The 25,774-nt window shown below is 31.0% G+C and overlaps 1 protein-coding gene across 2 annotated transcripts; it reads left to right on the plus strand.

Annotated features, from left to right (window-relative positions):
• Nucleotides 1-4,963: 4,963 nt before the first annotated feature.
• On the plus strand, nucleotides 4,964-24,651 carry LOC143079936 (perlucin-like protein). Of its 2 annotated transcripts, none has more exons than XM_076255560.1 (5): nucleotides 4,964-5,113; nucleotides 21,253-21,359; nucleotides 21,934-22,015; nucleotides 23,300-23,532; nucleotides 24,557-24,651. In XM_076255560.1, exons 1-5 carry the CDS (start codon nucleotides 5,056-5,058, stop codon nucleotides 24,584-24,586), a joined length of 510 nt encoding a protein of 169 aa, XP_076111675.1. In that variant the 5' UTR covers nucleotides 4,964-5,055; the 3' UTR covers nucleotides 24,587-24,651. The 2 variants fall into 2 exon arrangements, with proteins under 2 accessions (XP_076111675.1, XP_076111676.1); XM_076255561.1 differs by lacking the exon at nucleotides 4,964-5,113 and adding an exon at nucleotides 20,797-20,831.
• The last annotated feature ends 1,123 nt before the right edge of the window (nucleotides 24,652-25,774 follow it).

A 25,774-nucleotide genomic window follows, 5' to 3' on the forward strand; every position in this document is an offset into this window, starting at 1 on the left:
AAATTTGTATCAATAATCAAATTATCTTGGTTAATATACCAGATCTCATTTAAACCTAAGTTAAATAATAATGGTTGTAGTTGATAAATCCAACTGCTTCTAATATTACAGAAATTATACATTTGTTCCCTGTAGCAGTTTTTAAGAATACAGTTACTTGTGGATAACAATTTTAACCAGTACTTCACTATTTTGTACATTCTAAAATATATCAAAGGATATCTACCCAATTCAAAATAAACCATAACATTTGTTGTATATACTGTTTGACACCTAATATATTTTTGCAAAAATCAAGTTGTATTTTTTCAATATTTTGAGCTTTATTCACAAGCATAACATAACATACTGCTAATATAAGTATCAAATAAATTCAAATTTGTAAAAACATTCAAATACAATGACGAGACCTTCGACTTTAACCCAAATACAGCTTTTCTACTTTGCTCAGCTAAATGTTTTTGAGCTTTAGCAAATTTACCGTTAAAATTTAACAGTGCACCAAGGGAACAAAATTCATCCACTATGTCAGTAGCATTGCCATCATAACACCAAATGTCTTCGTCTTTTACAAAACCTCCGTTTCTAAATGCCATAATTTTTGTTTTGGCAATATTTAACAGTAAAACCCCATTTACAAGTATATAATAATAATGCGTCTAATATATCTTGCAAGCCAATAACTGAATCAGAAAATAAAATCATGTCATCAGCGTACATAAGTAAAAATAATGACAAGTCTTGTACTTCATTTGGTATATTACTATTCCGTAGAAATTCCATTTCAAAGCCATTTACATATAACGAAAAAAGTATAGGAAAAAGAACTTTCCCTTGCATAACACCAACTGAACTTGTAAACTGCTCAGAATAAAAACCATCAATTTTCACACATGCTTTTACTGTAGAATGCAATGATTTTAAAACAAACAGTAATTTGTCTATTAAACCAACTCTTGATAGTTTCAACCATAAGTTAAGTATGCTTACAGAGTCAAATACCTGTTTGTAGTCAACGAAACAGCAATATAAACGTTTTTTTCTTGAAAAGTGCATTCTGAACGGGTGTCAACAAAGAATAAATTGCATCAACAGTGCTGCTCCCGGGCGAAATCCAAATGCGCATCTGTAATAATATCATTATTCTCAGACCATTTTATTTGTCTTGAATTTATAAACAGTTTCGCTAAATTACTGAGTCACCTTTTTTAAAAACACTGCGAGTGCCCAAGATTTCGGAAAATGTCCTGATGATAATATCTTATTGAATATTTCCTGTAGGAACGGTATCAGAATATCCTTAAATTCAATGAATAACTCGTTAAATGTACCATCAATACCATGACTTTTACCACGTTTAAGGTTAGAAATACACAATAATAATTCGATCAAATTCATCATATGTTGTGTCGAAACGGTTTCTGGAGTATCGACTGTTAAATTAATATCATAATTTGTGACTAAATTTCTAAAACGCTCGAAGAATTCTGAAAGTGACACATCAGAAGTTTTGGCTCTCTTCTTTTGATACAGTTTATAATATTTCTTTGGGTCGCTTTTACGCAATGCAGCTATCATATCACACTCTTGACGCTTATATTTTCGTTTAAGTTTATTTTCTGAACGCTTGTATTGTCTTTTAGACATAATTACTATTTGATGATTTTCAACATTTTTGTCTCTATTAAATGTATACAAAGAACTAACATGGATAGATCGAAGTCTTTTGCACTCGTAGTTAAACCATGGTTTGTCATCTTTATATCGGGTCGTCTTGTACGGTCACAAGTATTATTTGAATTATGCGAATTACAAGATAATGGTGAAATAATGTCCATCAAATTGGAAGTAAACGATTCAACATAATTGTCAATACCATCTTGGGATTTTTCAATATCAGAAAATACTATCTGGCTAAGTGAACCACTGTTTAAAGACTCATAACACTGATCTTTTAGCTCTTCCTTAAAATCGGTAACTATTATATGAGTTGTTTGACGTACCACTGTTACGCTCAGGCTCTTGTGAATCGTGCAATATGCACCGCAAGCGAACATGTAAAGACGTGTGGTCAATAAAAGAAATGAAGTTACAAACACTAAACTGGTCTATAATGTGTAAAATGTGATATGGAGCCAATAAGTAATCCACAACACTCATTCCTCGGGAACTACAAAATGTATAGTCATTAGCTAAGCCATCCTTATGCCGACCGTTCAAAATACGTAGACCAGTGCTTCTACACATATTTAGCAATCTTAACCCGAACTCATTAGTACTTTGATCTGGATTTCTTCTTACTGGTAGATTTGTGTCACTTAAATACCCCAAAATATGGTTGAAACTATCAAACATGGGGCCACATACATTATCATTTATTATAAAATCATTAACTATAGCAGTTCTTGCATTCATATTCCCTAGTAAAAATACTCTTGAAGTTTTTGATGAATATTTTTAACAGAATTAACAAATCATAGAATAAATCACAATTATACATTTTATAATAATTTGAATAGGCAGGAGGCAAATCTACACATCCAATAAAATAATCAAACCCTCAAGTTGATACATGAATATCCTTTGACACCTTGAGCCATATAATTGTATCGTTCTGAATATCAACTACTTCAACATATTTTGCAAAACATTTTTTTTTATTAACAAATATAAAACTTGAACTGAATTTTAATGTGCGTATTGTTATACGTTTACTTTTCTGCATTTGCTAGAGATATAAGGGGAGGGTTGAGATCTCACAAACATGTTTAACCCCGCCGCATTTTTGCGCCTGTCCCAAGTCAGGAGCCTCTGGCCTTTGTTAGTCTTGTATTATTTTAACTTTTAGTTTCTTGTGTACAATTTGGAGTTTAGTATGGTGTTCATTATCACTGAACTAGTATATATTTGTTTAGGGGCCAGCTGAAGGACGCCTCCGGGTACGAGAATTTCTAGTTGCATTGAACACCTGTTGGTGACCTTCTGCTGTTGTCTGCTCTATGGTCGGGTTGTTGTCTCTTTGACACATTCCCCATTTCCATTCTCAATTTTATAGTCCACCGCCTTGTTTATATTTACTTTTTAGTACTGGCTTACAAATATAACCTTCTACAATATCATCAAATGTCTAATCAATCTAACACTCAGCTAGACAAAATAACAATATCATATGTCTTAATGTAAGATAAAAAATTTGGGTCATTAAGTTTATCATGTAAACCACCGTTAATGTTCCAATACAAAAAAGTTAATAAAGGAGATGCTAATCGATGTGTCCTAATCTTAACCTGTGTGCATATCTGCTAACACTTCAAAGCGGGATCCACTAGACGAGCCACCACTAACTGAAGATTTACTAGGTTTTATACTTGAAACGCTCGGTGTTTTTTCGGCCACTGAACTCATGAAACTATTGTGTTGTCTAGTTCGGCTCAGAAAAAATGTGCATAATTATACAAACTTAAGAAAAATCGGTATTATACTATTCATAAATTGATCGTGCTTGTTTTTCAATCTAAATCAAGGATGATAGAGATAAATAAAAGATTAAATGATCAGCAAAACAAGATCAACAAAACAGAACTTTTTGTGGTGACTTTTATTCTCGCCTACATTGTTAGAGAGAATCCTTTGTTTTATATGCAAATATATCAAGGTATAAACGACATAGGTTCTTTTGTTTATTTAAAATTAGTTATTCCCTGTAAGAAGAAGCATGTGACGAGCAGACAGCAGATGCACATATTATTCATTGACAAAAATGTGCAATATGACAGCATATCTTCATTGCAATAAATAATCTTGCAGCTTATTAATTGGACGTCACGGAAAACATCTCAAAAATAAAATGACAGCACCTTGAAGTTCTAAATATAACATTATTAAGATACATGTAGTTGTATTATCAGATTTAGAAATAAGTTGATATATTCTCATTTTAAAAACTGTATTGCAAGAATGTCCTTTATAGGACAAAGATTTAAAACAAAAGAACATTTTTGATTGTCACAGGATTAAGATGTAAATTAAATAATTTCATTCTGTCTCAGTAATTAAGTTCAAAAAGTCATTGATGCATAAAGAAATAAGAAGACGTGGTATCAGTTTCATTAAGAAAACTCTCAATCCAAGTCACAATGTGTTAAAAATAAACAAAAATAGGTCAAAGAACGGTCTTCTACACATACCCTTATAATACACCGAATAGCAAACTATAAAGGGCCCAAAATCGACTGGTGTAAAACAATTCGAACAGATTTGAATAACAAAACGAATGCTTAATCTTTTGAAGTCAGACATGTTGTGTTGCGAAAGGACACGAAATTAAAGACCCTAAGTATTCCAAAGGTCTCTCTTAGTAACTAAATGGCACCTTTGTTAACCCTAAGTTCGGATAAAATGCATGTCTGCAGTCTGAACGTGACTTTATTTCAAAACTATCTCGCAATCAGGGTATTGTTCAGACTGAAGAGGTCCAGATGTCTTTAATTTAGTACTCAAGTCAATATTAGGTGCATATACAGTATGCGAAGATTGTTCAGTTTTGTTTACCCAAAAGAGGGACGAAAGATACATTTTGTATCACAGAGAGAGTCAAACTCATACTAAAACGTATACTAGTGTATGCAAAGGGAAGAATTTATATTCAAAAAATGTTTCGCATTCATATTTGAAAAGTCGTAAATATTTCTACTGTTATATCAATATCAATTCCTATCTGAATCTGATAATTTTCTAATATCAAGATGAAAAATGCATTGAGGCATATTAAAATAAGATGTGGTATAATTGCCAATCGGAAAACTACAAAACAAGGCATACTTACACCATTAAAAGACCAAAGGTCAACATAATTGAATAAATTGTTTTACCTGCAAAATTAATGTACTAAATTATACAAATTAATTTTGTACAAGCATATAATACATGTTTTGTTTTATTAATTATACACCTATCTCTAATGAGTTATAAAAGGACATGTATTTTCAGGTAACATCTGCACGAGGACGTTACGAAGACTTAAAGTTGTAAATTGTAAACAGCAAATCTTTCACAATGGGGAAGTTGACTGTAGTAGGAATTCTGACTTTATTTATATTTTATATTGTTGCAGGTATGTATACATATAGTGTTGTGGTATTATTTATATAAATATATATATATTATGTCGTGTACAAATTGCAATTTTGTACATGTTATAGCATGTTATGATTTGTACAATGCAAAAATACAAATTATAACATGTACGAAAGTACCTCATACATGTTTTAACATGTACAAAATATTGCTTAAAAATAATTTTGAAATTTGAAAAAAAATATGTTTCTATTATTACAACACATGCCATTAACCTCAATAATATTTTCCTCATTTATTTTGTAATGGTCCATTCATTTTAGTGAGATATCTCTTTGATATAATTAATGACCAGATAAATAGTTTTTATAATTACTTAATACCTTAAAGACATTCAAAATACACAAAAAGTCATGTACTCAATAAACAATATTCTGTATTATTATTTACCTGGTATTCAAACAGAAGAAGACTTGAAACAGTATTTGAAGCAAGTTCTGTATTCATAATACTGACTGTGACGACCCTTTTACCGAGACAGAACATAAAACCGACACTGAAATTGAAACTTAACAAAGCAATATCAGAGACTAGACTGATAGTGAATTAAATGGTCATGATTCAGCAGACAACAATAAACAAACAATTGACTTAGAAACAGCAACAATGGTAATTGAATGAAGTGATGCTTACATGGTTGGTGAGGAAGTATCAGCATACATGATATCTACTGGTATACTTCCTCAAAAGAGGGCGATTTCTGGTGGTGATATTCCTGGTGTCAATACCAGTGAGGTTTTGTCTGAAATTTCAAATGTTGACATCAATCATGCACGAAAGAGAGACCTTTCTGACCAGCAGGTACAAGCGGATGCCTTGAAAAAAAAAAAAAAAAAAAAAAAAAAACTAGATTAACTATCATTCCTATTCTATCCATTGTTATGATCCCTGCCGATGAGAAAACATAACTGGCGTGGTGATGAATGTGAATGATCATTGCGGCTATAAAATTGGAACTAAAGGAAGACTTAGTTGAACAAATAAAGGGATACTTGTGTAGAAATCAGGTTCAATTTCTTCAAATGCAACTTTAAATGTGCCTGAAGTCCCAAATGAGTGATATGAATGTGAGAGAGATGGTGAGTAAGATATCATTAAGAGGAGGGCAAAGTTTTGTGCATTGTCAGTATAAGAAAGGCAGTTGTTAGACTGGTAGGTGTAAATGTGGACAAATTAAAAGTTTGAAAGAATGAAAGTGTTGTGCAACTCAAATGTATCACATGTCTCTCTCTGTCTTGTAGCAACAAGTAAAAAAAATAATTTCTAAAATGTATGAAAATGTAGTATTTTATGCATACTGTATATGCCCTTTCTTTTGCATTTAATAACTGTCTTTTATTAAGGTGGTACCCAACACTTTCACTAAAATTAATTTGGCTCGTTTAATTTTCATAAAATTTTGTCAAAGTATTTTACTTTGACACTTTAACAAAATTTAAAAATTTTAAAAAATTGAACCAACCGTTTTGTCAGAAAAATTACAATGGTTATATAGCAAATTGACAAACACCAATTTGGATCATTGAGAAGCTTAATATTCCCTTTACAACACACTCAACGTAATTAAAACGTTTAGCTGACTTTACAGAGTTATCCCCCTGTAGTGTTAGGTACCACCTTAATTGATATGTTTCAATGGTGAATGTATATTCTGCTTTATTATTATTTTTTTAAAATTTTTTACAGGTTAAAACCATTTTTAAGCAATATTTTGTACATGTTGTAACGATGTACTGAACTTGTCTACATGTTATACATTTGTAACATGTATTTTGGCATTGTACAAATTATACCGTGTACAATATTTTTAACATGTTATAACCTGTACAAAAACTTAATTGTACACGACATATAATATATATATATATATATATATATATATATATATATATATATATATATATATATATATATATATATATATATAAATGTCTAAGAATATTACTTAAACACGCTAATTAATACAATAAAAGTTCTATTAGATTTTAAATAGAAATACGCAATATTCAAGCTTCATCAAGCGTGTGCATCTCTCAAGGTGAAATCGGATGCATGACAAAAAAATATTTTTGTAGCTTAATCTATACAAGATTTGAGGAAAAGTGTAACATATTGATTGATGTTGCAGAAAATATGTTTGAAGCTACAACTACATGAAGTTGGAATAAAAGTTGAACACATTTATAGATGTTCGATTAATTGTATGAATTTCTATAAATTAATTTGTATGATTTCAAGATAATTATGGGTTTGATTTGCTTTTAAATCTTTTTTCGTCTCTCTCATTGAGTCACGTCACATTTCAAATCATTGAGAAAAATCAAAATTGGGATACACAAGGAAGACAAAAAAGAGAGAGATTTTGGATGCACCAGATACGAACTCTTGCACCTAATGGACTCAATGAGAGAGACAAAAAAGATATATATATATAATGTCAAAAAATAGCAACAATCAACATTCAATCTATTTAAGCGTGGATCTGTTTGGGAAAATAAACTGATACAGTTACTGAATTAAAATTATATCAATGTCTAAGAATATAACTTAAACACGCTAATTAATACATTAAAAGTTCTATTAGATTTTAAATAGAAATACGCAATATTTCGTTCCGTTCGAAATTAAACCCAGAGAACTTGTAATAACGAACAATGGCGGAACTTCATAAACCTCCTTGGCGACGTCGCCTATAGCGACGCTACATCAGTTATCCTGAAGAGTCCCAATGGAAGGATTAAATCGATAGAACGGAACTGTTAACTTTTTACTTATTTTATTATTATATACATACGAGTCTAAATTGAAAACTACGTTCAAACCTATGATTGCGTTGGATAAAAACCGCAATTTTTATACGTGTGCATGTAAAACAAATTTCGTTGTAGAAGGGTCTAAAAACAGCACAAACAACATTTTTCAAAAGACCAAAAAAGTGAAAATATATATTTAAACAAAACGCATTTGACTAACAGGTCGAACAACTGATGTTCTTTAACCCTGCTGACTGCCATTGGCGATTGCTAAATAAAGTTGATCACAAGATGTAACAAAATGGATCTTAATATGAATTTAATACTAAACAGAAAAAAAAATTAACTTGTGGCCACGATGTTATGACACAAACATACGGTGTCAATATTTTTTTAGTACACCAGATCCGGATTTCGACAATAAATGTCTCTTCAGTGATGTTAGGGATCGAAACGGTATTTGGAAGGCCATATAAAAAGTACCCTCATTTTTAGATAAACTCTTGAATTTTAAGAATCAATATAGGATGAACGGATCATATAAACCGGAGGGAAAATATGATACAAGCCCAAACGAAAAAACATAAACGAGTCTAAATTGAAAACTACGTTCAAACCTATGATTGCGTTGGATAAAAACCGCAATTTTTATACGTGTGCATGTAAAACAAATTTCGTTGTAGAAGGGTCTAAAAACAGCACAAACAACATTTTCCAAAAGACCAAAAAAGTGATAAGTATATATATATAATTCGTCTAAACATCAACCCAACAATGTTAGATGACTTTTTTTGTGTTAATTTGCTTTCACAATTTTTTGGTTCTTTCCTCGCCGGGATTCGAACTCATGCTACTGATATAGCGTGACACCAAATCGCTTTGTATTGTATCCGACACGCTAGACCACTCGGCCACTTAAGACTTCAAAATAATATAGCTTTTTTGTGGCCGGGTGTTACCTTTCCTTGTCTGTTTCAATCTAGCGTCGTAATAAAGTACATGATATATAAGGCATGAAGATGGAATTGTTAAGGATCAGCTGAAATATCTATTGTAAAGGATCCTACAAATCATTGTAAGATGCAGTCATAGAAATTATTATATTATAAGTACGTCTGAACCAGTGACGACTCTACATATTTTTCACACATAAAACATTTAATGTAAAATTAAATTGGAGACGTGATATGATGATTTTAGGAATTTAACAAGGAGAGTTAAATCAGTGAAATATCGGTAACCAGTAAAACATTTTTGGTTCAAATATACCTATCTATCCAAAGGATTTATGCAGTACTAATAATTTATTTTATTAAAGTGTCACGCATTTGACTAAAAAAAGAAATTGATCTCTTCCTTTAGTAGTATAGAATTCCCTTTTATCAACCAACAAATTTCGATCGTTTTCTTATTTGTCCTATGACGTTATTTAACAACAGTCTGTGAGATAAATGTATACTTAAAGTTCCAGGTTTTATAGCAAGCTAAACCTCTCACTTGCATGACAGTCGCATATAAGTAACTCTATTTTACTTCCCATCGTTACTCGACAGTGCAGCGAACCAGTAATCAGTGTATGTAATGTGCGAATCCTGAAATGTCATTTTAACTGTATCCGTGATGAATTTCTTATGTAGAATGATAAATAAACAAACGACAAATTCATGTTTTTTTTTTTAATAAAATAAGAAATAATATACAATATGTACTGTTTCTATAAATTCATGATAACTTTTTAGGTATTTGATGCAGACGAGTTTTAATCGCGCCTACCGCCATCCAGGTTTAAAGTTGTTACACAATTAGATAAATACTAAGAATTGTTCACGAAAAGCGTGCAAGAGATTTAAAAGTAGCAGTTAAGTTTCATTTGCAGAAAAATGTACCTTTTTACATAATTAATAATGTTGTATAACATAAAAAAGGTTTTGTTGTTCAGCTTGTGGATATTGAATCAAATTCCACTATGTTGTTTTTGTGATGCGATTCATGTTTACTGTTGAATAATGATACCAGCCTTTCATTTTCACTATCGGGCGATTCATTACTACTGTATATGCGATGCATTTTCACAGAGAAATATCAATTAATTTTCATCATTATTGTATAAATATATCTTGAACAGCTAAGCCAATCCACGTCACATACTTTGAAAATGTCATTAGAGCTATTTCCGGGCGTTAATCGCTGCAATATTGGTAGATAGACCGTCCTAATATTTTCACCAACGACTGGTTAGCGTACTGTTCACAGTTAAATATTAAATGCTTATGTAAAAAAAGTGTTCAGTTCCTCACAGTGTTGTATATTTTTTATATTACATGTACACCCTGTAACTATTTTAAATAGACGGACCTATGAATTTATTACTGTCTTGTAAACATCGCGAAAAAAACACACTGTGTAACTTAAACTTGATTAAATACAAATAGAGAATAGTTGGTTGGCTCTTACATGTGATTTACGGTTGTTTAAAGTACACAACGCGAATGAGAAACCCGTTGTTTTAATTTTTATTCGCAGAAATTTACTTGGAAAAACTGACCTAAGAATTTTGGCAATGTGGATTCATTCTTTTAATGCTTTGTTTTCTTTCTTTAGTACCGTTCGTTGTACATTCTTGTACTGATCGATGTGCAAAAACCTATCAATATGGTAGAAATATGTATGAAAGGGCATAAATTGTCAAAGCTTTTTAAACCGAGTACTTAATATTTTCAAGGAATACAAATATGTTAAATTCATGGATGCTCTGCTCCAGTAAATTTTCGGATTTATGACACACTAGTAGCAAACTAACAAAACATACTTGAATATATATGCATGATATGAACGTGTATCACCTTAAGGCGATGTGACGTATATCACTTCGACCTTCGGGTGAGCTTGACCATTGACTTCAAGATCAAAACGTTAGATTTCTAAGAAAAAGGATTGCAATTAGGCGCTCCCGATGAGTGAGATTGTCTAGCTCCAGTCAGTTCCGTTTCACGTCAAACCAATACAAGTTGCAGGTCGTTTAATTTTCTATATGAAATGTTAGAAATATCTAATAGTTTTAACATGGTAAATGCTTTGAAAACAATTAGATTTTAAAAGATTAACACATTTTAATGACTTAAAACAGCATTGAACATACTTCAAAATCCATATCACTACAAACCATTAAAAGTCTGAAATGGCCTATATCTGTACTCGACTGTACTGATTTTTACTCGACCAGTCTGAATTCGTCTGAGATTTACTTGATAATACTCGACTGTAGTCTGAACCATACTTAACAGTCTGAATGTGTACTTGACCAGTACTTAACCATTTTATACTAGTCTGAACCGTACTCGACCTAGTCTTAACCGTACTGGACCTAGTCTGAACCATACTCGACCTAGTCTGAACCATACTCGACCAAGTCTTAACCAACCTAGACCTATTCTTTGTATCTATCAACTGAATTTTATCAATTTAGGATTTTTTTAAAATAAAAATGAAATTTGAACAACAAATTGAAATTAAAAATGTATTCAATACAGTATTGAAATTAAAATTTCACAATAATCAATTATAATATAACGTCAACACAATATTAATCAACACTTACGTAAAAATATATATCAACTTTTAAAATATAAAGAAAACAAGCTGATCACATAATCTAAAAAAATGAATTGTGACTAACAAATGACTAATATTTTCAATATTTATTCAAAATTTTATGAATACTTCGGAAGTATTTTATGGTAACTGGACTATTTTCACCATTAACTTAAACCTAGTAAAGATTTAGTTGAGTTGAATAAATAATGCAGTGAATGTTTTTTTTTATAATTAATTTATATATAAAATAGTATATAAAACAACTTAATAAATTTAAAAAAATGAGAGCTTAATTGTTTTGTTTTATTAAACCAAGAATTTAATGTAATCATGATAATAGAATTTCCATAGCAATCCTTGATAACCTTTTTAAAAAAAGAAAAGTATTCCAAAGTAACAGTAAAAATTTATTTCAATTAATTTAAGTAATTTTTTTGGTCAAATTAACATGGCATACAGAAAGCACTTTAATATGTTCTAATTACCTCAATACATGTGTGTTTTACAGGTAAAAAGAAAGCCCTATTTTCTTAAATTCGTGTATTACTTATCTAGTACATACATGTATATTTGAAAGGCCTTGTTATTTAACTTAAACAGGATGTTGCAATTTTGAATCAATGTTATTTAGAATCTAATACCTCTGACCAGGTGTGATCTTATTTATGAGTTTGCCACAAGCAGAGGTTATTCCTTATATTTCACCACTAATCAGAAAAACAGTTTTATTTATTTATTTGATATTATCCCTTTTTGATATAAGTTTTATATATAATTTTTTTTTTTTCATCCTAAATATAATCATAGATATATTTCTAATATAAGGTTAAATTTTTTTATAAATTTTGTTGGCTGTTGTTATATATGTCATTAAATTGAAATTTATTTTAACAGTTAAAAAAGTAGAGTTTTTTGGTCTAGTATGGTTCAGACTGGTCGAGTACTGTTCAGACCTTTGGTTAAGTATGGTTCAGACTGGAAAAATAGGTCGAGTACAAGTCAAGAATGGGTTAAGACTGTTTCAGACTGGTCGAGTAATAGTTCAGACTATTTTCAACGGCAAAGATAAGGGTCAAGTACGATTCAGTACAGTCAAGTATGGTTCAGACTGGGGTCGAGTAATGTCAAGTAAAAGTCAGACCAATTCAGACTGGTCGAGTAAAAATCAGTACAGTCGAGTACAGATATAGGCCATTTCAGACTTTAATGGTTTGTAGTGTATGTAGTACAGTTATGGTTACAGGATATAAAAAGTGCAGTCAGTCCTTGGTTTACTTGATATGATAGCACTGTCATTGATATGGTTTCTGGAATTTTCGTCCAGCTTGAGACTCCTCTACAGCTTGTCATAGGATATTACTACATAAACTGCATCTTGAAAAATTATGGCTTTTGAAAACTCATAAAAGGCTTTTGACAATATTTGCGAGTCGTAATTAATTTCAGTTCTAGGTTCAAGTGTGCAGCATTTTTATAAATTTGATTTCAAATATTGTTAGAAGTTAGTCTTGAGTTTCACTGCAGTTAAATGCTATGGAAAGTTATAGACAATATGTTTACCCTTAGGAACCTGCTCAATAAATTCGAACGAAGAAGCACAATTAATCTGCTTCTTCCTAACATTGTTTTTACTCAATACAGTCTAATCATTACTTTGAGTTGAAAATCTATATGAAAAAAGTGGTAAAAAGGGGAAGGTGATCAACAGAAAATGAAATGGATTTTTATCTCTGAATCTATTTCGCATTACACAGAATCATTACGCGTTTCATGCTTTACTTTTGTAGAAAATTAAGGATTTCAAACAATATTTTGACGTTTTTTGCGTATACCATTACCAAAGAGGGTAGGCATTTCAATGATAGGCATTTCAATAGAAACAGCTTATTATGTTCTCGATGTTTTACTTACGTACGGTACAAAGCTGTGTCTGTAATTCAGTGGTTGTCGTTTGTTTATGTGTTACATATTTGTTTTTCGTTCATTTTTTTTTACATAAATAAGGCCGTTAGTTTTCTCGTTTGAATTGTTTTACATTGTCTTACCGGGGCCTTTTATAGCTGACTATGCGGTATAGGCTTTGCTCATTGTTGAAGGCCGTACGGTGACCTACAGTTGTTAATGTCTGTGTCATTTTGGTCTTTTGTGGATAGTTGTCTCATTGGCAATCATACCACATCTACTTTTTTATATGACAAAAAAAAAAAAAACACAAAAAACACAAAACGAACGTACAGAAAAAATATCGATGAGCAGTACAGCAATCAGTGGTTGTCGTTTGTTTATGCGTTACATAATTGTTTTTCATTTATTTTTTTATTTTTTTTTGTACATAAATTAGGCTGTTAGTTTTCTAGTTTGATATGTTTCACATTATCATTTCTGGGTCTTTTAAGTGGATGCTAGCATTTATAGACAACTGTACGGCCTTCAACGATAAGAAAACCCCATACCGTAGTATCGGTAAAAAAGAGACTCGAAACGAATAATATGAAACAATTAAAATAAAAAAAAAAATACGGCGTAATCTATAACAAAACAATATATGAAAAACAAAAATGAACCAACGACAATACTGAATGACAGGCTCCTGACTCGGGACAGGCAAATGTGCACGTAGTATTGTCAAAATCTTTTAAAGCTAAATAATTTGCCATTTTTCCATACTGACCTTGTGATCATATCTACACGTTATCTTGATGAATAAAATAATTGCCGCTAGACACTAAGTAGCCGATAACCAATTAGTTTATCTAAGACTTTTAATCGCTTTCATTTAAATTTTATTTTTTCTATTCTTCTGTCTGATTACTTTTGTTTAGATTACAATAATTAAAATCCATTCCAATCGCAGTCGTCATCATTTTTTATTAGCCCTTAAGTCTTACACGTTTGTTTTTTAGCGTTTTCCAGAAATAATTCCCATCTTCAGTCTTTTGCTAAATCTGTCAATTGATAACAAATTTAAAACAAAATATATTTTGAACGCTAGTACAATGCATACTTATATTTGATCAAACTAAGAGTTTGAAGTGTATGTGAATGTGTTTGTTATTTTGGTCATAACATGTCTATGTCTTCTTTTGTTTTGAGTTGTTTTGTTTTACCCTAATATTATCATTATATATGTAGGACTCTAAAGTGCGATGGTACTCTAAAGTGCGATGATCACGCTAAAGTGCGATGGTCTACGCTAAAGTACGATGGTGTCTCACGCTAAAGTGCGATGGCTGTTTGTTTGCTAAAGTACGATGGTATATCGCGCTAACGTGCGATGGACCAATATGATAAGGTCGACGGTTTAAAACATTTAAATACATGGATTTAAAAAAAAAATTAGTCTATTTGCAAAAGCTAGAATGCTAAGGTATAACATATGTGATAGGCTTTATGATTTATCGGTAAGCTTATATAGTGATAGTTTCTAAATTTATAAGACCAACCACATTGTCTGAATACATTAAGTAACATTTATTTGTACAAGGTGTTTAGCTTTATTCTTAAATGCGAGAAAACGCGATATTCGTCGAGCTTTCTCTTTTCCATAAAAAAAACATGTTATATTTTCCTGCACTGTACAAACTATGTTTTAGCAGACAATTTATAATTTCCGCTGAAAAACATGAACCTTTATTTTCCTGACGTTACTTTTCAATAAAATCGAGAATATTTTAACGGGGACCGCAATGTAAACTGAATTGTAAACAATAATTTTAGTGCATACGTTCGCTGCCAATAGAAGCAGGATCTACGATACCTATGCGTATACTATTTTCAACCTATTTAGCATCTATAAAGTAAAATGGTCGACTGCAGGACACAAGTCCTTCTTCCAGCATCCGAAATAAATCTTCAGCCGACGAAGCACGGTTAGGTCTGAAATTAAATCATGGACATTTGGTTTAAAAGTTGTGAATCAAATGTTCTTAATTTATGTTCCGGCATATACATTTTTGGTTTGTATAAACGACTGTTAACGTCATAATCCAAGTACAATTCTCTCGCCTATACTTTCGCGGACCATCGCACTTTAGCGTATAGAGGAATCGTACTTTAGCGTAGACCATCGCACTTTAGCGTGACCATCGTACTTTAGCGTCCCCATCGCACTTTAGAGTCCTACATATATATTTTCTAACAAATAAGTTTGGTTGAACTATATACTAGTAGCAAATCTCCTGACAAAAATAATGTATATGTTTATATCATCATCAGAAGAAAACGCTTCATGTAATAGATATAACTGAATAGGTAAAGACAATTATGTTTCTATTGGTACCAAGTTGGCTAAATTCCAGGCAAACTTGGCTACACAATATGGCTTTTTGGGGCGGAACTATAAAACAAAAAACTGTAGGCGACGAATATTTATTACACTGTAAACAAGCATGGTTTTGCTTCTATTTATCCTTGTGCTACTCTGTCTGTAAATATGTTTGTTTTGTTTATGTTATGAGAGATTTTATATAACTTCATATTCAGTAAGTAAAGTTGCTTGCAAACATAAACACGAAGAAACTTATTGAATTCGAGTTAAGTCCGCATTGAACAATTATGTTTTAATAGTTGATACGTGTAATAAAAAAAGGAGATGTGATATGATTGCCAATGCGACAAATATCCCTCAAAGTTCAAATAAAGTGGATGTAAGCAATTATAGGCAAGCGTACGGTTTCAAAAATGAGAAAACCCATATTGTGTATAGTCAGCTATACAAGATCTAGACCCCGATTTTATTTTAGAATTACACACAAAAACATAAACACAATAACATTTATTTTATTGTCTGACAGTGAAGAAACGTATTTGCATGTTCCAAGATAGCGGGTGCCCTCACTGCCAAAAGCTAACGTAAAAACAGAAAAATTCTTCCAAAAGGTTTGTTTGTTAGTTTGTTTGTTTGTAGCAGAAGTACGTTTGTCAACTCTAAAGAGAACAATAAATACAAATAAACTATTGGTCTCTTGTGGAGAGTTGTCTCATTGACAATCATACCACATCTTCTTTTTTTATATTGGCTACGAGTTTATTTAAAGAGTTATAATTGGTCCCCTCTGGTTGATATTAACCAAAATATCCTGGAGATTGAAAAGATTGGAGGCTGGCCATTTTCTAGATCCAGAACTGTAGCTTTAAGAAGTATAATTGTTTAATCACGTAACATCAAAATTGCGTTGGCATTTAGGCCTCACCGTTGCACTCAAAAATAGTGTTTTTGAAAAGCCCTGCCAGAACGTTTTAGCACTGATATACAATCAATAATGTTTATGGCAATTCTATGATGGGAGAAACAGTTGATAAAGTAGTCATTTATTATCAATAGCTTGTTCAATGCTTGTTGTTCATGATTGCAAATTTAATCTGTATCGTAAGAATTAACTTTTGACTGAAATGCTCATTTTCCAGTTGCAAGTATGTCATGCTCATTTAGATCGAACATTCAAATATTTAGTACAGCTGCATTAATCGTTTACTAAGTGAATTGTTTTCAACTCTGATGATGCATTTTCCTAGGCGGATCCAGGGGGATTATGTAGGGAATCACTGAATGTTGTTTATATACATGATATAGAGAATCGGAAATTGTTGAAGAATTGATAATTAACATGGATCAAGGAAACTACACTGGAATTCTATTCTTAGATTTAAAAAAAGCGTTTGATATTGTAAATCATTCAATTTTATTATCAAAATTAAAAATGTTTAAATTTTTCTCTTTCTTTTTGAATGGTTCAAATCTTATTTATCAAACAGATTTCAGAAAGTAGAAATAAATAACAAACATATCTTTAGGGAAAATTTAACATTTTGGTGTACCGCAGGTTAGTATTCTAGGCCCTTTATTATTTCTTTTATATATAAATGATCTCCCACTTCAACTAAATCATACAAAGTCTGATTTGTATGATGACGACACAACTCTTAAATACTCTTCTTCCATGCTATATGTGATAAGTTTAATGACGAAATAGCAAGTTTTTTAGATATGGTGCGAAAATAATGATATGATTCTTATTATCAAAAAATTCAAATCTATGTTGATTGGTTCACATGGGAAGCTTCAAATGTATAATTGAGAATGGAAATGGGGAATTGTCAAAGAGACAGCAACCCGACCAAAGAGCAGATAACAACCGAAGTAAACCAATGCAGAGAGATGGACATTCTCCCTACACGAGGTATCTGATTTAACATCAACGATTAAACTGAGCATGGCTGCTCACATTTAAGTTCAACATAGCCAAAATGACGCCCCCAATTTTACCAAGGTTATACTGCTGGTTTAAGAAAGACCTAAAGTAATGTATAAAATTGTAAAATGATTATATGATAATAAAAAAGCAATACATAAATAACCTACGTATTTATAATATGGGCACGAATTATAGTTCCAGCAAAAGAAACAAAATTATGCTTCATATGGGCACGTTGGGGGATAGGGCACGTTCGGGTGTTTATTAAAAAATGGACATGTTTAGGCGTTAACATATGACACGATTTGGCGCACTTTTACATTAGGACATGTTTTGGAATGCAGTGACGTCAAGTGGACACGTTTGGGAAGAAGGACACATTTCTGAGTGTAACATTTATATTTTGTAACTTTTGCCAATCTAGGCAAATCTTCAGAGTTGTGTCTGTTTATTTGTAAATGTTTAAATTTTCAACATATAGCAAGAGAGTGAACAAAATTTTAGAAGCATGGGTGTATACGCACACTATTAAAAGTAAAAAAAAAACATCATTTTCCCTGAAACAAAATATTCATAGCATTTAAAAAAAAAACAATTACTAAAAACTAAAAACACCACATTTCAAATATTTTACTAACAACCCCATGCACACATTTTACCTTGTTAAATAAGGAAAGAGCGAAGCAGTCCACAGCTTATAAGAAAGCTAAAACTTGTGATTTTCTTAATTTTCCATATTATTGATGCGTTTTATTTTAATCTGTGTCAAAAAAGCGTTTACCAGAGCGTAATAGGTGTTTGCACATAACGTAATAGGCGTTGGTCATTAAAGTAATACATGTAGGTGTTTGTACATAACGTTATGGGTGTTTGCACATAACGTATTCAGTGTTTGCACATATCGTAATAGGTGTTTGCCATTGAAGTTAAAGGTGTTTGTATATAACGTAATTTGTGTTTGCACATATCGTCATTGGTGTTTGTCATTTCTGTAATAGGTGTTTGTGCATATCGTAATATATGTTTGCACATAAAGTAATATATGTTTGAACATAATGTAATATGCATTTGCACACAACATAATATGTGTTAGCACATAATGTAATAGGTGTTTATACATAACGTAATAGGTGTTAGCACAAAACGTATTAGGTGTTTGCACAAAACGTATTAGGTGTTTTCAAATCATTTAATGGGTATTTGTACATAATGCAATAGGCATTTGCACATAACATTATAGGGCTTTGCACATAATGTAATAGTGTTTTGCTATTAATGTAATAGGTGTTTGTACATAACGTTATAGGTGTTTGCTATTAATGTAATAGGTGTTTGTACAATATAGATGTTTGCACATAAAGTAATATATGTTTGAACATAATGTAAAAGGCATTTGCACACAACATAATATGTGTTAGCACATAATGAAATAGGTGTTTATACATAACGTAATAGGTGTTTGCACAAAACATATTAGGTGTTTGCACATCATGTAATGGGTATTTGTATATAATGTAATAGGCATTTGCACATAACGTAATAGGTCTTTGCACATAATGTAATAGGTCTTTGCACATAATGTAATAGGCATTTGCACATAACGTAATGAATGTTAACAGAGAGTATCAATTGTGCATAGAATACATAGTAGTACAACATAATGAAAACCCTATTGCACACAACAAAGATTAGTAATGACATATCATACAATTGTTTGACCAAACAAATATTAAATTTGACATAACACAGAGATGCAGTGTCAGGACATAAAGGCACTTAAACATAACATAAAGAAGAAATGAGAGGACTTAAAGCAATGCGACAAAACACATTAATTTTTTACACTATAAGAAAGTTCCGGCGTTCCATACAAATCACTTGAATTATACTAACTGATTCCATTTATAAACTTAACATCTGTCTGACTTAAGAGAATGTTTTATTTAGATAAACCGTTGTTGATTTTCTCTTGTTAACACTTTTTCAAATTTGTTTTCACGGGGGTATTGTACCACGCCTGATTAAAAAATGTCATTCGTCCGAAATGACTTTCTGGATTTACTCTCATCAGGAACTCTTAAATCCAAACAATAAAAAAGAAATTAAGTTTTTCTCAACCTGGGGATACCCAGTGATTTGTATATTTTGTACATGAAATTATCTATTTTACAAAACGTATGTTGACCTTTAGAAGAATAATATGTTTTATGTTGTTAGTCCAGTCAATCTAGCATACATTTGACCCTAACCTTGAAGTAATTGCAACAGAAGATTTTAAAGTTTTAATCTTCAGGATAATACCCCAAATATACACAGAAAAAGTCCCATAAAAACTAACTTGAGGAAAACTAAAATATCATGATTCTAAAATTCCTATGGAGATTTGCATTGATATGGAAGATGACTCTGCAAAGAATAAAGAAATATCATTAAAAATTGATAGAAAAAAAAACAACAACTTTACCGCTTTTATTCAACAGAATGTATTGATTCGTGATATTTCAGCTGTCTTTAGAGTATAACAAACATCTCTAAAGATGTTTGCATATTTTTTATCAGATAGTAACAACCTATATTTCATAATCCATTAGTTGACCATTTATTAGATTTTTTAGCATGTCAAGGTAAAGAATCTCAATTTTAATAAAACTAATTAAGCATAGAATCTTCTTTTTGTTGTTTAAAACTTCTTTAAACAAGGTAGATGCTGAACAAATATAATTTACAGATATAAACAATACCAAATACTCACATTATTTTTTCCAAATGGTCACAATGAAAAATGTGCAAAAACAAAATAAAAATACCCATATCACTTCCGTTTTGTACATTTCATGAGCAGAAGATTATATAATATAATAGTCAAATACAAACATATAATCCCATCAAAGTATCATAATTTACATGAATTTTAAGAAAATCAACCTGCAACTGAAAAAAAAGACTAATTTTTGAGAAGTTATCTCCCTTTCCAATGCTAATTTTCATAAGAAATTAAAAATGCAAAATTTGAGTTTTCCTCAAGTTAAATTTTATGGGACTTTTTCCGTTGTATACTTGGGGCTTAATGCTATAGATTAGAAATAAAACATTTTCTGTTGCAATTAGTTTGAGGTTCAGTGCATGCTTCAGTCCATAGAAAACAAGATTAAAGGTAAATTAAAACTGTTACTTGTGGCAAATGGAAAAAGATTAAAAGAGACAAGCAATGTTTATTACTTAATATTTGAATTTTAACAGTCTCCTGTGACATGCATATAATAATTTTTAATGTCGAGGCCTTTTATAGCCGACCATACGATATGTGTGTTCATGTCCTTATTTTATTTTAATTAAGATCCAATTTTGACCAGTTTAACAACTCTTAACAAATGTTCATTTATCTATGTTTAAATAAAACAGAAATGTGGTGGGGTAGATTTCAACGAGATAGGTTTTAAATTTGTGAACTGTTCGTTAACATCACTTAAAAACTTCGTGAACAGCCGAAAGTGTAACACATAATAAATAGCGAATTTTCATTTTATCATCGAGCGATGTTCTTGGTTTTAAACGTTATCTATTTATTTCAACAGCATCTGGTAAGTGCACTGCCCCTGTGAATTGTCCAGCCGGTTGGAAAAAGTACAAAACTAACTGCTACTTTTTTTCACCTGATGGTAAAAATTGGCATGATGCTGCGGTAGGTCTCTTTTATTTATATTTACAGAGGTGATGATCCACAAATTTCCGTTCATCTGGTAAATTCAAATGAATCAAAAGCTATTCAATTAGTTATCAAGAGTTGGCTCAATACTTCTCTGTTGAAAGAACTGGTTACAAGTACAACTTCATATAACCAACATGTAAAATAATTATTAGTTCACAAATCTTAAATTTATAGTACCTTGTAATTTAAACAAAAAAGAACCCTTGCAAGGATATTGGATAAATAGTGAGTGGTTGTTGGTATATTAAGATGATAAAGGAGTTTTTTTAAAAAAAAAAAGCCTTTAATTTTACCATGTTTACATATACTACAATCAGTACACACGGATTTTTTATGTATGCTATACAATGGTTGCCATTTGTTCAAGTCCTATTGTTTGTTATAGCATTTTATGTCAATACTTTTGGATGTTATAAATATTCTAAAATAGTGTGCGGATAGATTTCAGAAATCACTTAACGGTCAAAAATAGAAATTTAAAGCTAATGAATTCAATGCTTTGGTTTTTTTTCCTGCAGGGTATAACATGCTATTTCTATCATTCCAGAAACAATGTCAAACTATGGGAGGATACCTTGTGAAAATTACAGACTCAGAAGAAAACTCATGGGTTGTTGACATGATCACTAGTTAGTATATTTTATATATATATATGATATATCGCACTACCACTGTCATACGTTTGGGACATATGTATTAGAAACTTGACAAAAAATAAAAAGGTTGAGAAAATGTAAATGAAAAAGTGTGTGAAAATATTTTTTAAAGATTTCTTAAATAAATTCAAGTTCAATGGACAATTTGAGTGTATATTTTCATTTCAATCAAGGTGATATTGGATACATGTTGACAGGATATGAGTGGAATAGTAAGTTTATTGTGAAACTGTTGTCCTGACACTAAACGAACTGTTCCATGAAAATCCAGTCGGTTGTGTTGAACAATATCGAAAAAGACAACAGACAGTAAATAGCGATGATTAATCAACTATCATTATATAAAAATCTGAAATCCAACCGAATCATTTAATTCATAAATATTCTGAACTATTAATGCTACATCTTGCGCTGATGTCAACCCTAGGTACAATAGGTTAAACGCGATGTCGATACTCCCTCGGTAATTTCAAAAACCCCCAATCCCGAAGTGGCACTGGAAATTCCGCAAAATATAATGACGCTTGCGGTCAAAAAGTTTCATCGAGTCCAATAATTAGAAACTATTGACCGGCACAATAATTCAACGCTTGTAATTTGAAAAATTAAAAAGTATTGTGTACTTATTATAAATATATAGAAAATGATAACTGAGGTATAATAAACGGAATTAACAACGGTACTTTGCCATAATTTATGTATTCTAACGCAAGTTCTTTGAGTTCAGAAATATAACAAAAATACATGCTAACATCAACAAGGATTGATTTCAAAGCCTTTTGCTCAAATCTATATGCATATAATAAAGGGGAACTATGCAACTAGAAAAAAATGCTAGAGCTTTGAAAAAAGCCTACAGTAATTATAGAAAAATGTCATCCAGACCTGTTTTTTTAGCTCTAAAATTCTCTCTTGTATGACAGTCGCATCAAATTCCATTATATTTAGTACAATGCGTGAACATTACATTTTAAGATATATTTCATTGTTAAGAATTGTTTTTAGCTTAAACCTTTTCTTTAACCGTTGCGTTTTTTTAACAGGTTAATGGGTTAAGGTAAAACATGTTTCAGGTTATTTTAAACCAACAACTAGTTTGAGTCTAAATAAAACAGGCCATATATCATTTTGATTACACAGCTAAAAATAACATCGTCGTGTTATTGATGTTTGTTTGTCGTAGCATGTTTACTTGTGAGATCGTTTTGATTGGCCCTTTATAAATTATATATATGTGTGTTTATAATGGCAAAACAGAATCGGTTAAACACACATATGGCTATTGGATGGGTATGGCAGACATAAAGAATGAAGGAGACTGGAGATGGGTTAATGACTCTTCAGCAGTCAGTTATTCTAACTGGAATCGAGGCCAACCAAACAATGCTAATAATGAAGACTGTGGTCATTTTTGGTCAGCAGTTAATTATGAATGGAACGATATAATGTGCAATACAGATCAAATGGGGTATATCTGTGAATGTTCAGATGTAAGTTTATAATCATACAAGACCGTTCTCATTCTCATATCTACAGTTATGTATTTGATTTTCTTATTGCATAAAATATCCAATATGTAAGTTGTGAATTTATTTAGACAAGAAATGTCTGATACATGTTTGCCGAATCTACCCATCACTTGTCTAGCATGCCCTCTTTGCAAAAGGGTTAAATTTAAGATAACGAACTGAATGAAGTCATGTTTTTTATGGCGTTGTTTATCTATTGTCGTACCGATAATAATTTGATATTTATTTCGATTATTGCATAAAAGAATGTATATAATTATTGAATTTATCTTGATGTGTGTTATCTTGTGCTACTATTGAAGCAATTTGCCAAATATGAGATCAGGTTCGGATTTCGATAGAGCTCGTGTTGTCCAATAAAGGCAACAGTAGTATGCCGCTGTTCAAAACTCGTAAATCTATGGACAAAAAACAAAATCGGGGTAACAAACTAAAACTGAGGGAAACGCATTAAATATAAGAGGAGAACAACGACACAACCTTCAAATGTAACACACACACCAACGGACTGAGCATTAGACAAAATCCGATGAGAATAACCAATATAACATCAAAACCAAATACATGAATTTGGGATAAAAAAAGTACTTTAATTTTTTCTACAGTGTTTTGTGATTGTTGTTTTGATAAATATTTATATTAATGATCATGTAATACATTGACCCGTTTTCGAATCATTCAGAAATACATCGTGTTTATATCTATATTATTGTCAAATTACTCCTGTGGAAATTAATTCTAAGGATCATACAGTCAAACATTCAAAAGAAATATCAGTCGTGAGGCAAACTGCAATTCAATATTTTACAGAAATAATACAAATAGTTTTTCAATTTTAAGGTCAATATACTGACTTAATTTTGCTAAAGTATATAAAAGTTTATTATCTTTGATAGTCATTTTACGTGACAACTGTTTTAAATTTTCTCCGATAAATATGAAATATATTCAGACACATTAACGTTTCCTTTTTCTTTTCTTATAGTCCTCGAACTGTCGTCCATCCAAGGGATGAGAGGAAAACAAGCAGCCAGTAGAAGACAGATATACTTTTAATTCCATTAAAGAAATCTGAACAGATTTTTTTTTGTATTTAATATCATGATAACAACATGAACAATTAACAGTATGTAAAACATCATATCATATTTTTATAAATCATCATTGACAATGCACTATGAAATACCAAAATAGACATGGAGAAAGACATGAAAAAAAGACTATTGAAAACATGAATAGTATCATGCCGTACTGTTAGTGTAGCTTTTGACAGTTCAATATTTATAAATATAAAAAAAAATATACACAACAGAAGAAAAGCTAATGGGAAAGACATACTAATAGCTACATTTGAATAATACACTCTTTATTTTAAATCAATTGACTCAGGCATTTATAATATGTGGTGTTAAGAAAAAAGAATTTAGATGTGAACCGTTTGTTTATATCTTTCCACTACTGCAATCAAATTCCACAATTACTTGAAAGTAAACTTTAATATTCCATCTAGCAAAACTAAAATCACAGAAATATTGAACAGGCATTTTCAAATGTAGAAAATGGTGGATTGAAATTCGTTTCATAACGCCGAACCTCTAGATCTCACTTATATGACAGTCGCATCAAATTCCGTTACATTTACAACAATGCGTGAAAAAATCAGACATAATAGGTATTATAGTCAAAATATTGGTACAGCAGTCATCACTGTTTCACAATATACTGTTGCAGACAAAATTATAATTGATGTAAAAGTAACTTAATATCTTTGTACACTCTCAATTTTAAAGCCTACAATTACAATAAAAACAACAAACATTTGCTGGTTACTACACTTTTGTTATTTATGACAGGTTCATTGTTGAGCTCCAAAGTCTCTGAGTATAGTTTATAGGTAAGACTTGTATTATATGTCTCTGACACCATAAAAGCTTGGATTTGACATCTTTACAATATTTGCAGTTGGTCCTAAATTGTTCTTAAATGGGAATTGCTCTCTATGAAAACATATGGTCCATAGAACAGCTTCTGTTGAAATGTGCATCAAAGTTGTAGTATAAGATAACTTGATTTTGCAAAGTCAAAGGTGCAAAGGGGCTAGAAACATCTTTAATGTTTATATCAGGTATACGCAGGAGTTTGGCTTGAATCTTTCTTGAATTAACTATTTCGTATAAATATCAAGCAATTTTTACTTTTTGTT

Source organism: Mytilus galloprovincialis, chromosome 6 (assembly GCF_965363235.1).
Source record: "Mytilus galloprovincialis chromosome 6, xbMytGall1.hap1.1, whole genome shotgun sequence".
Lineage (NCBI taxonomy): Eukaryota > Metazoa > Mollusca > Bivalvia > Mytilida > Mytilidae > Mytilus > Mytilus galloprovincialis.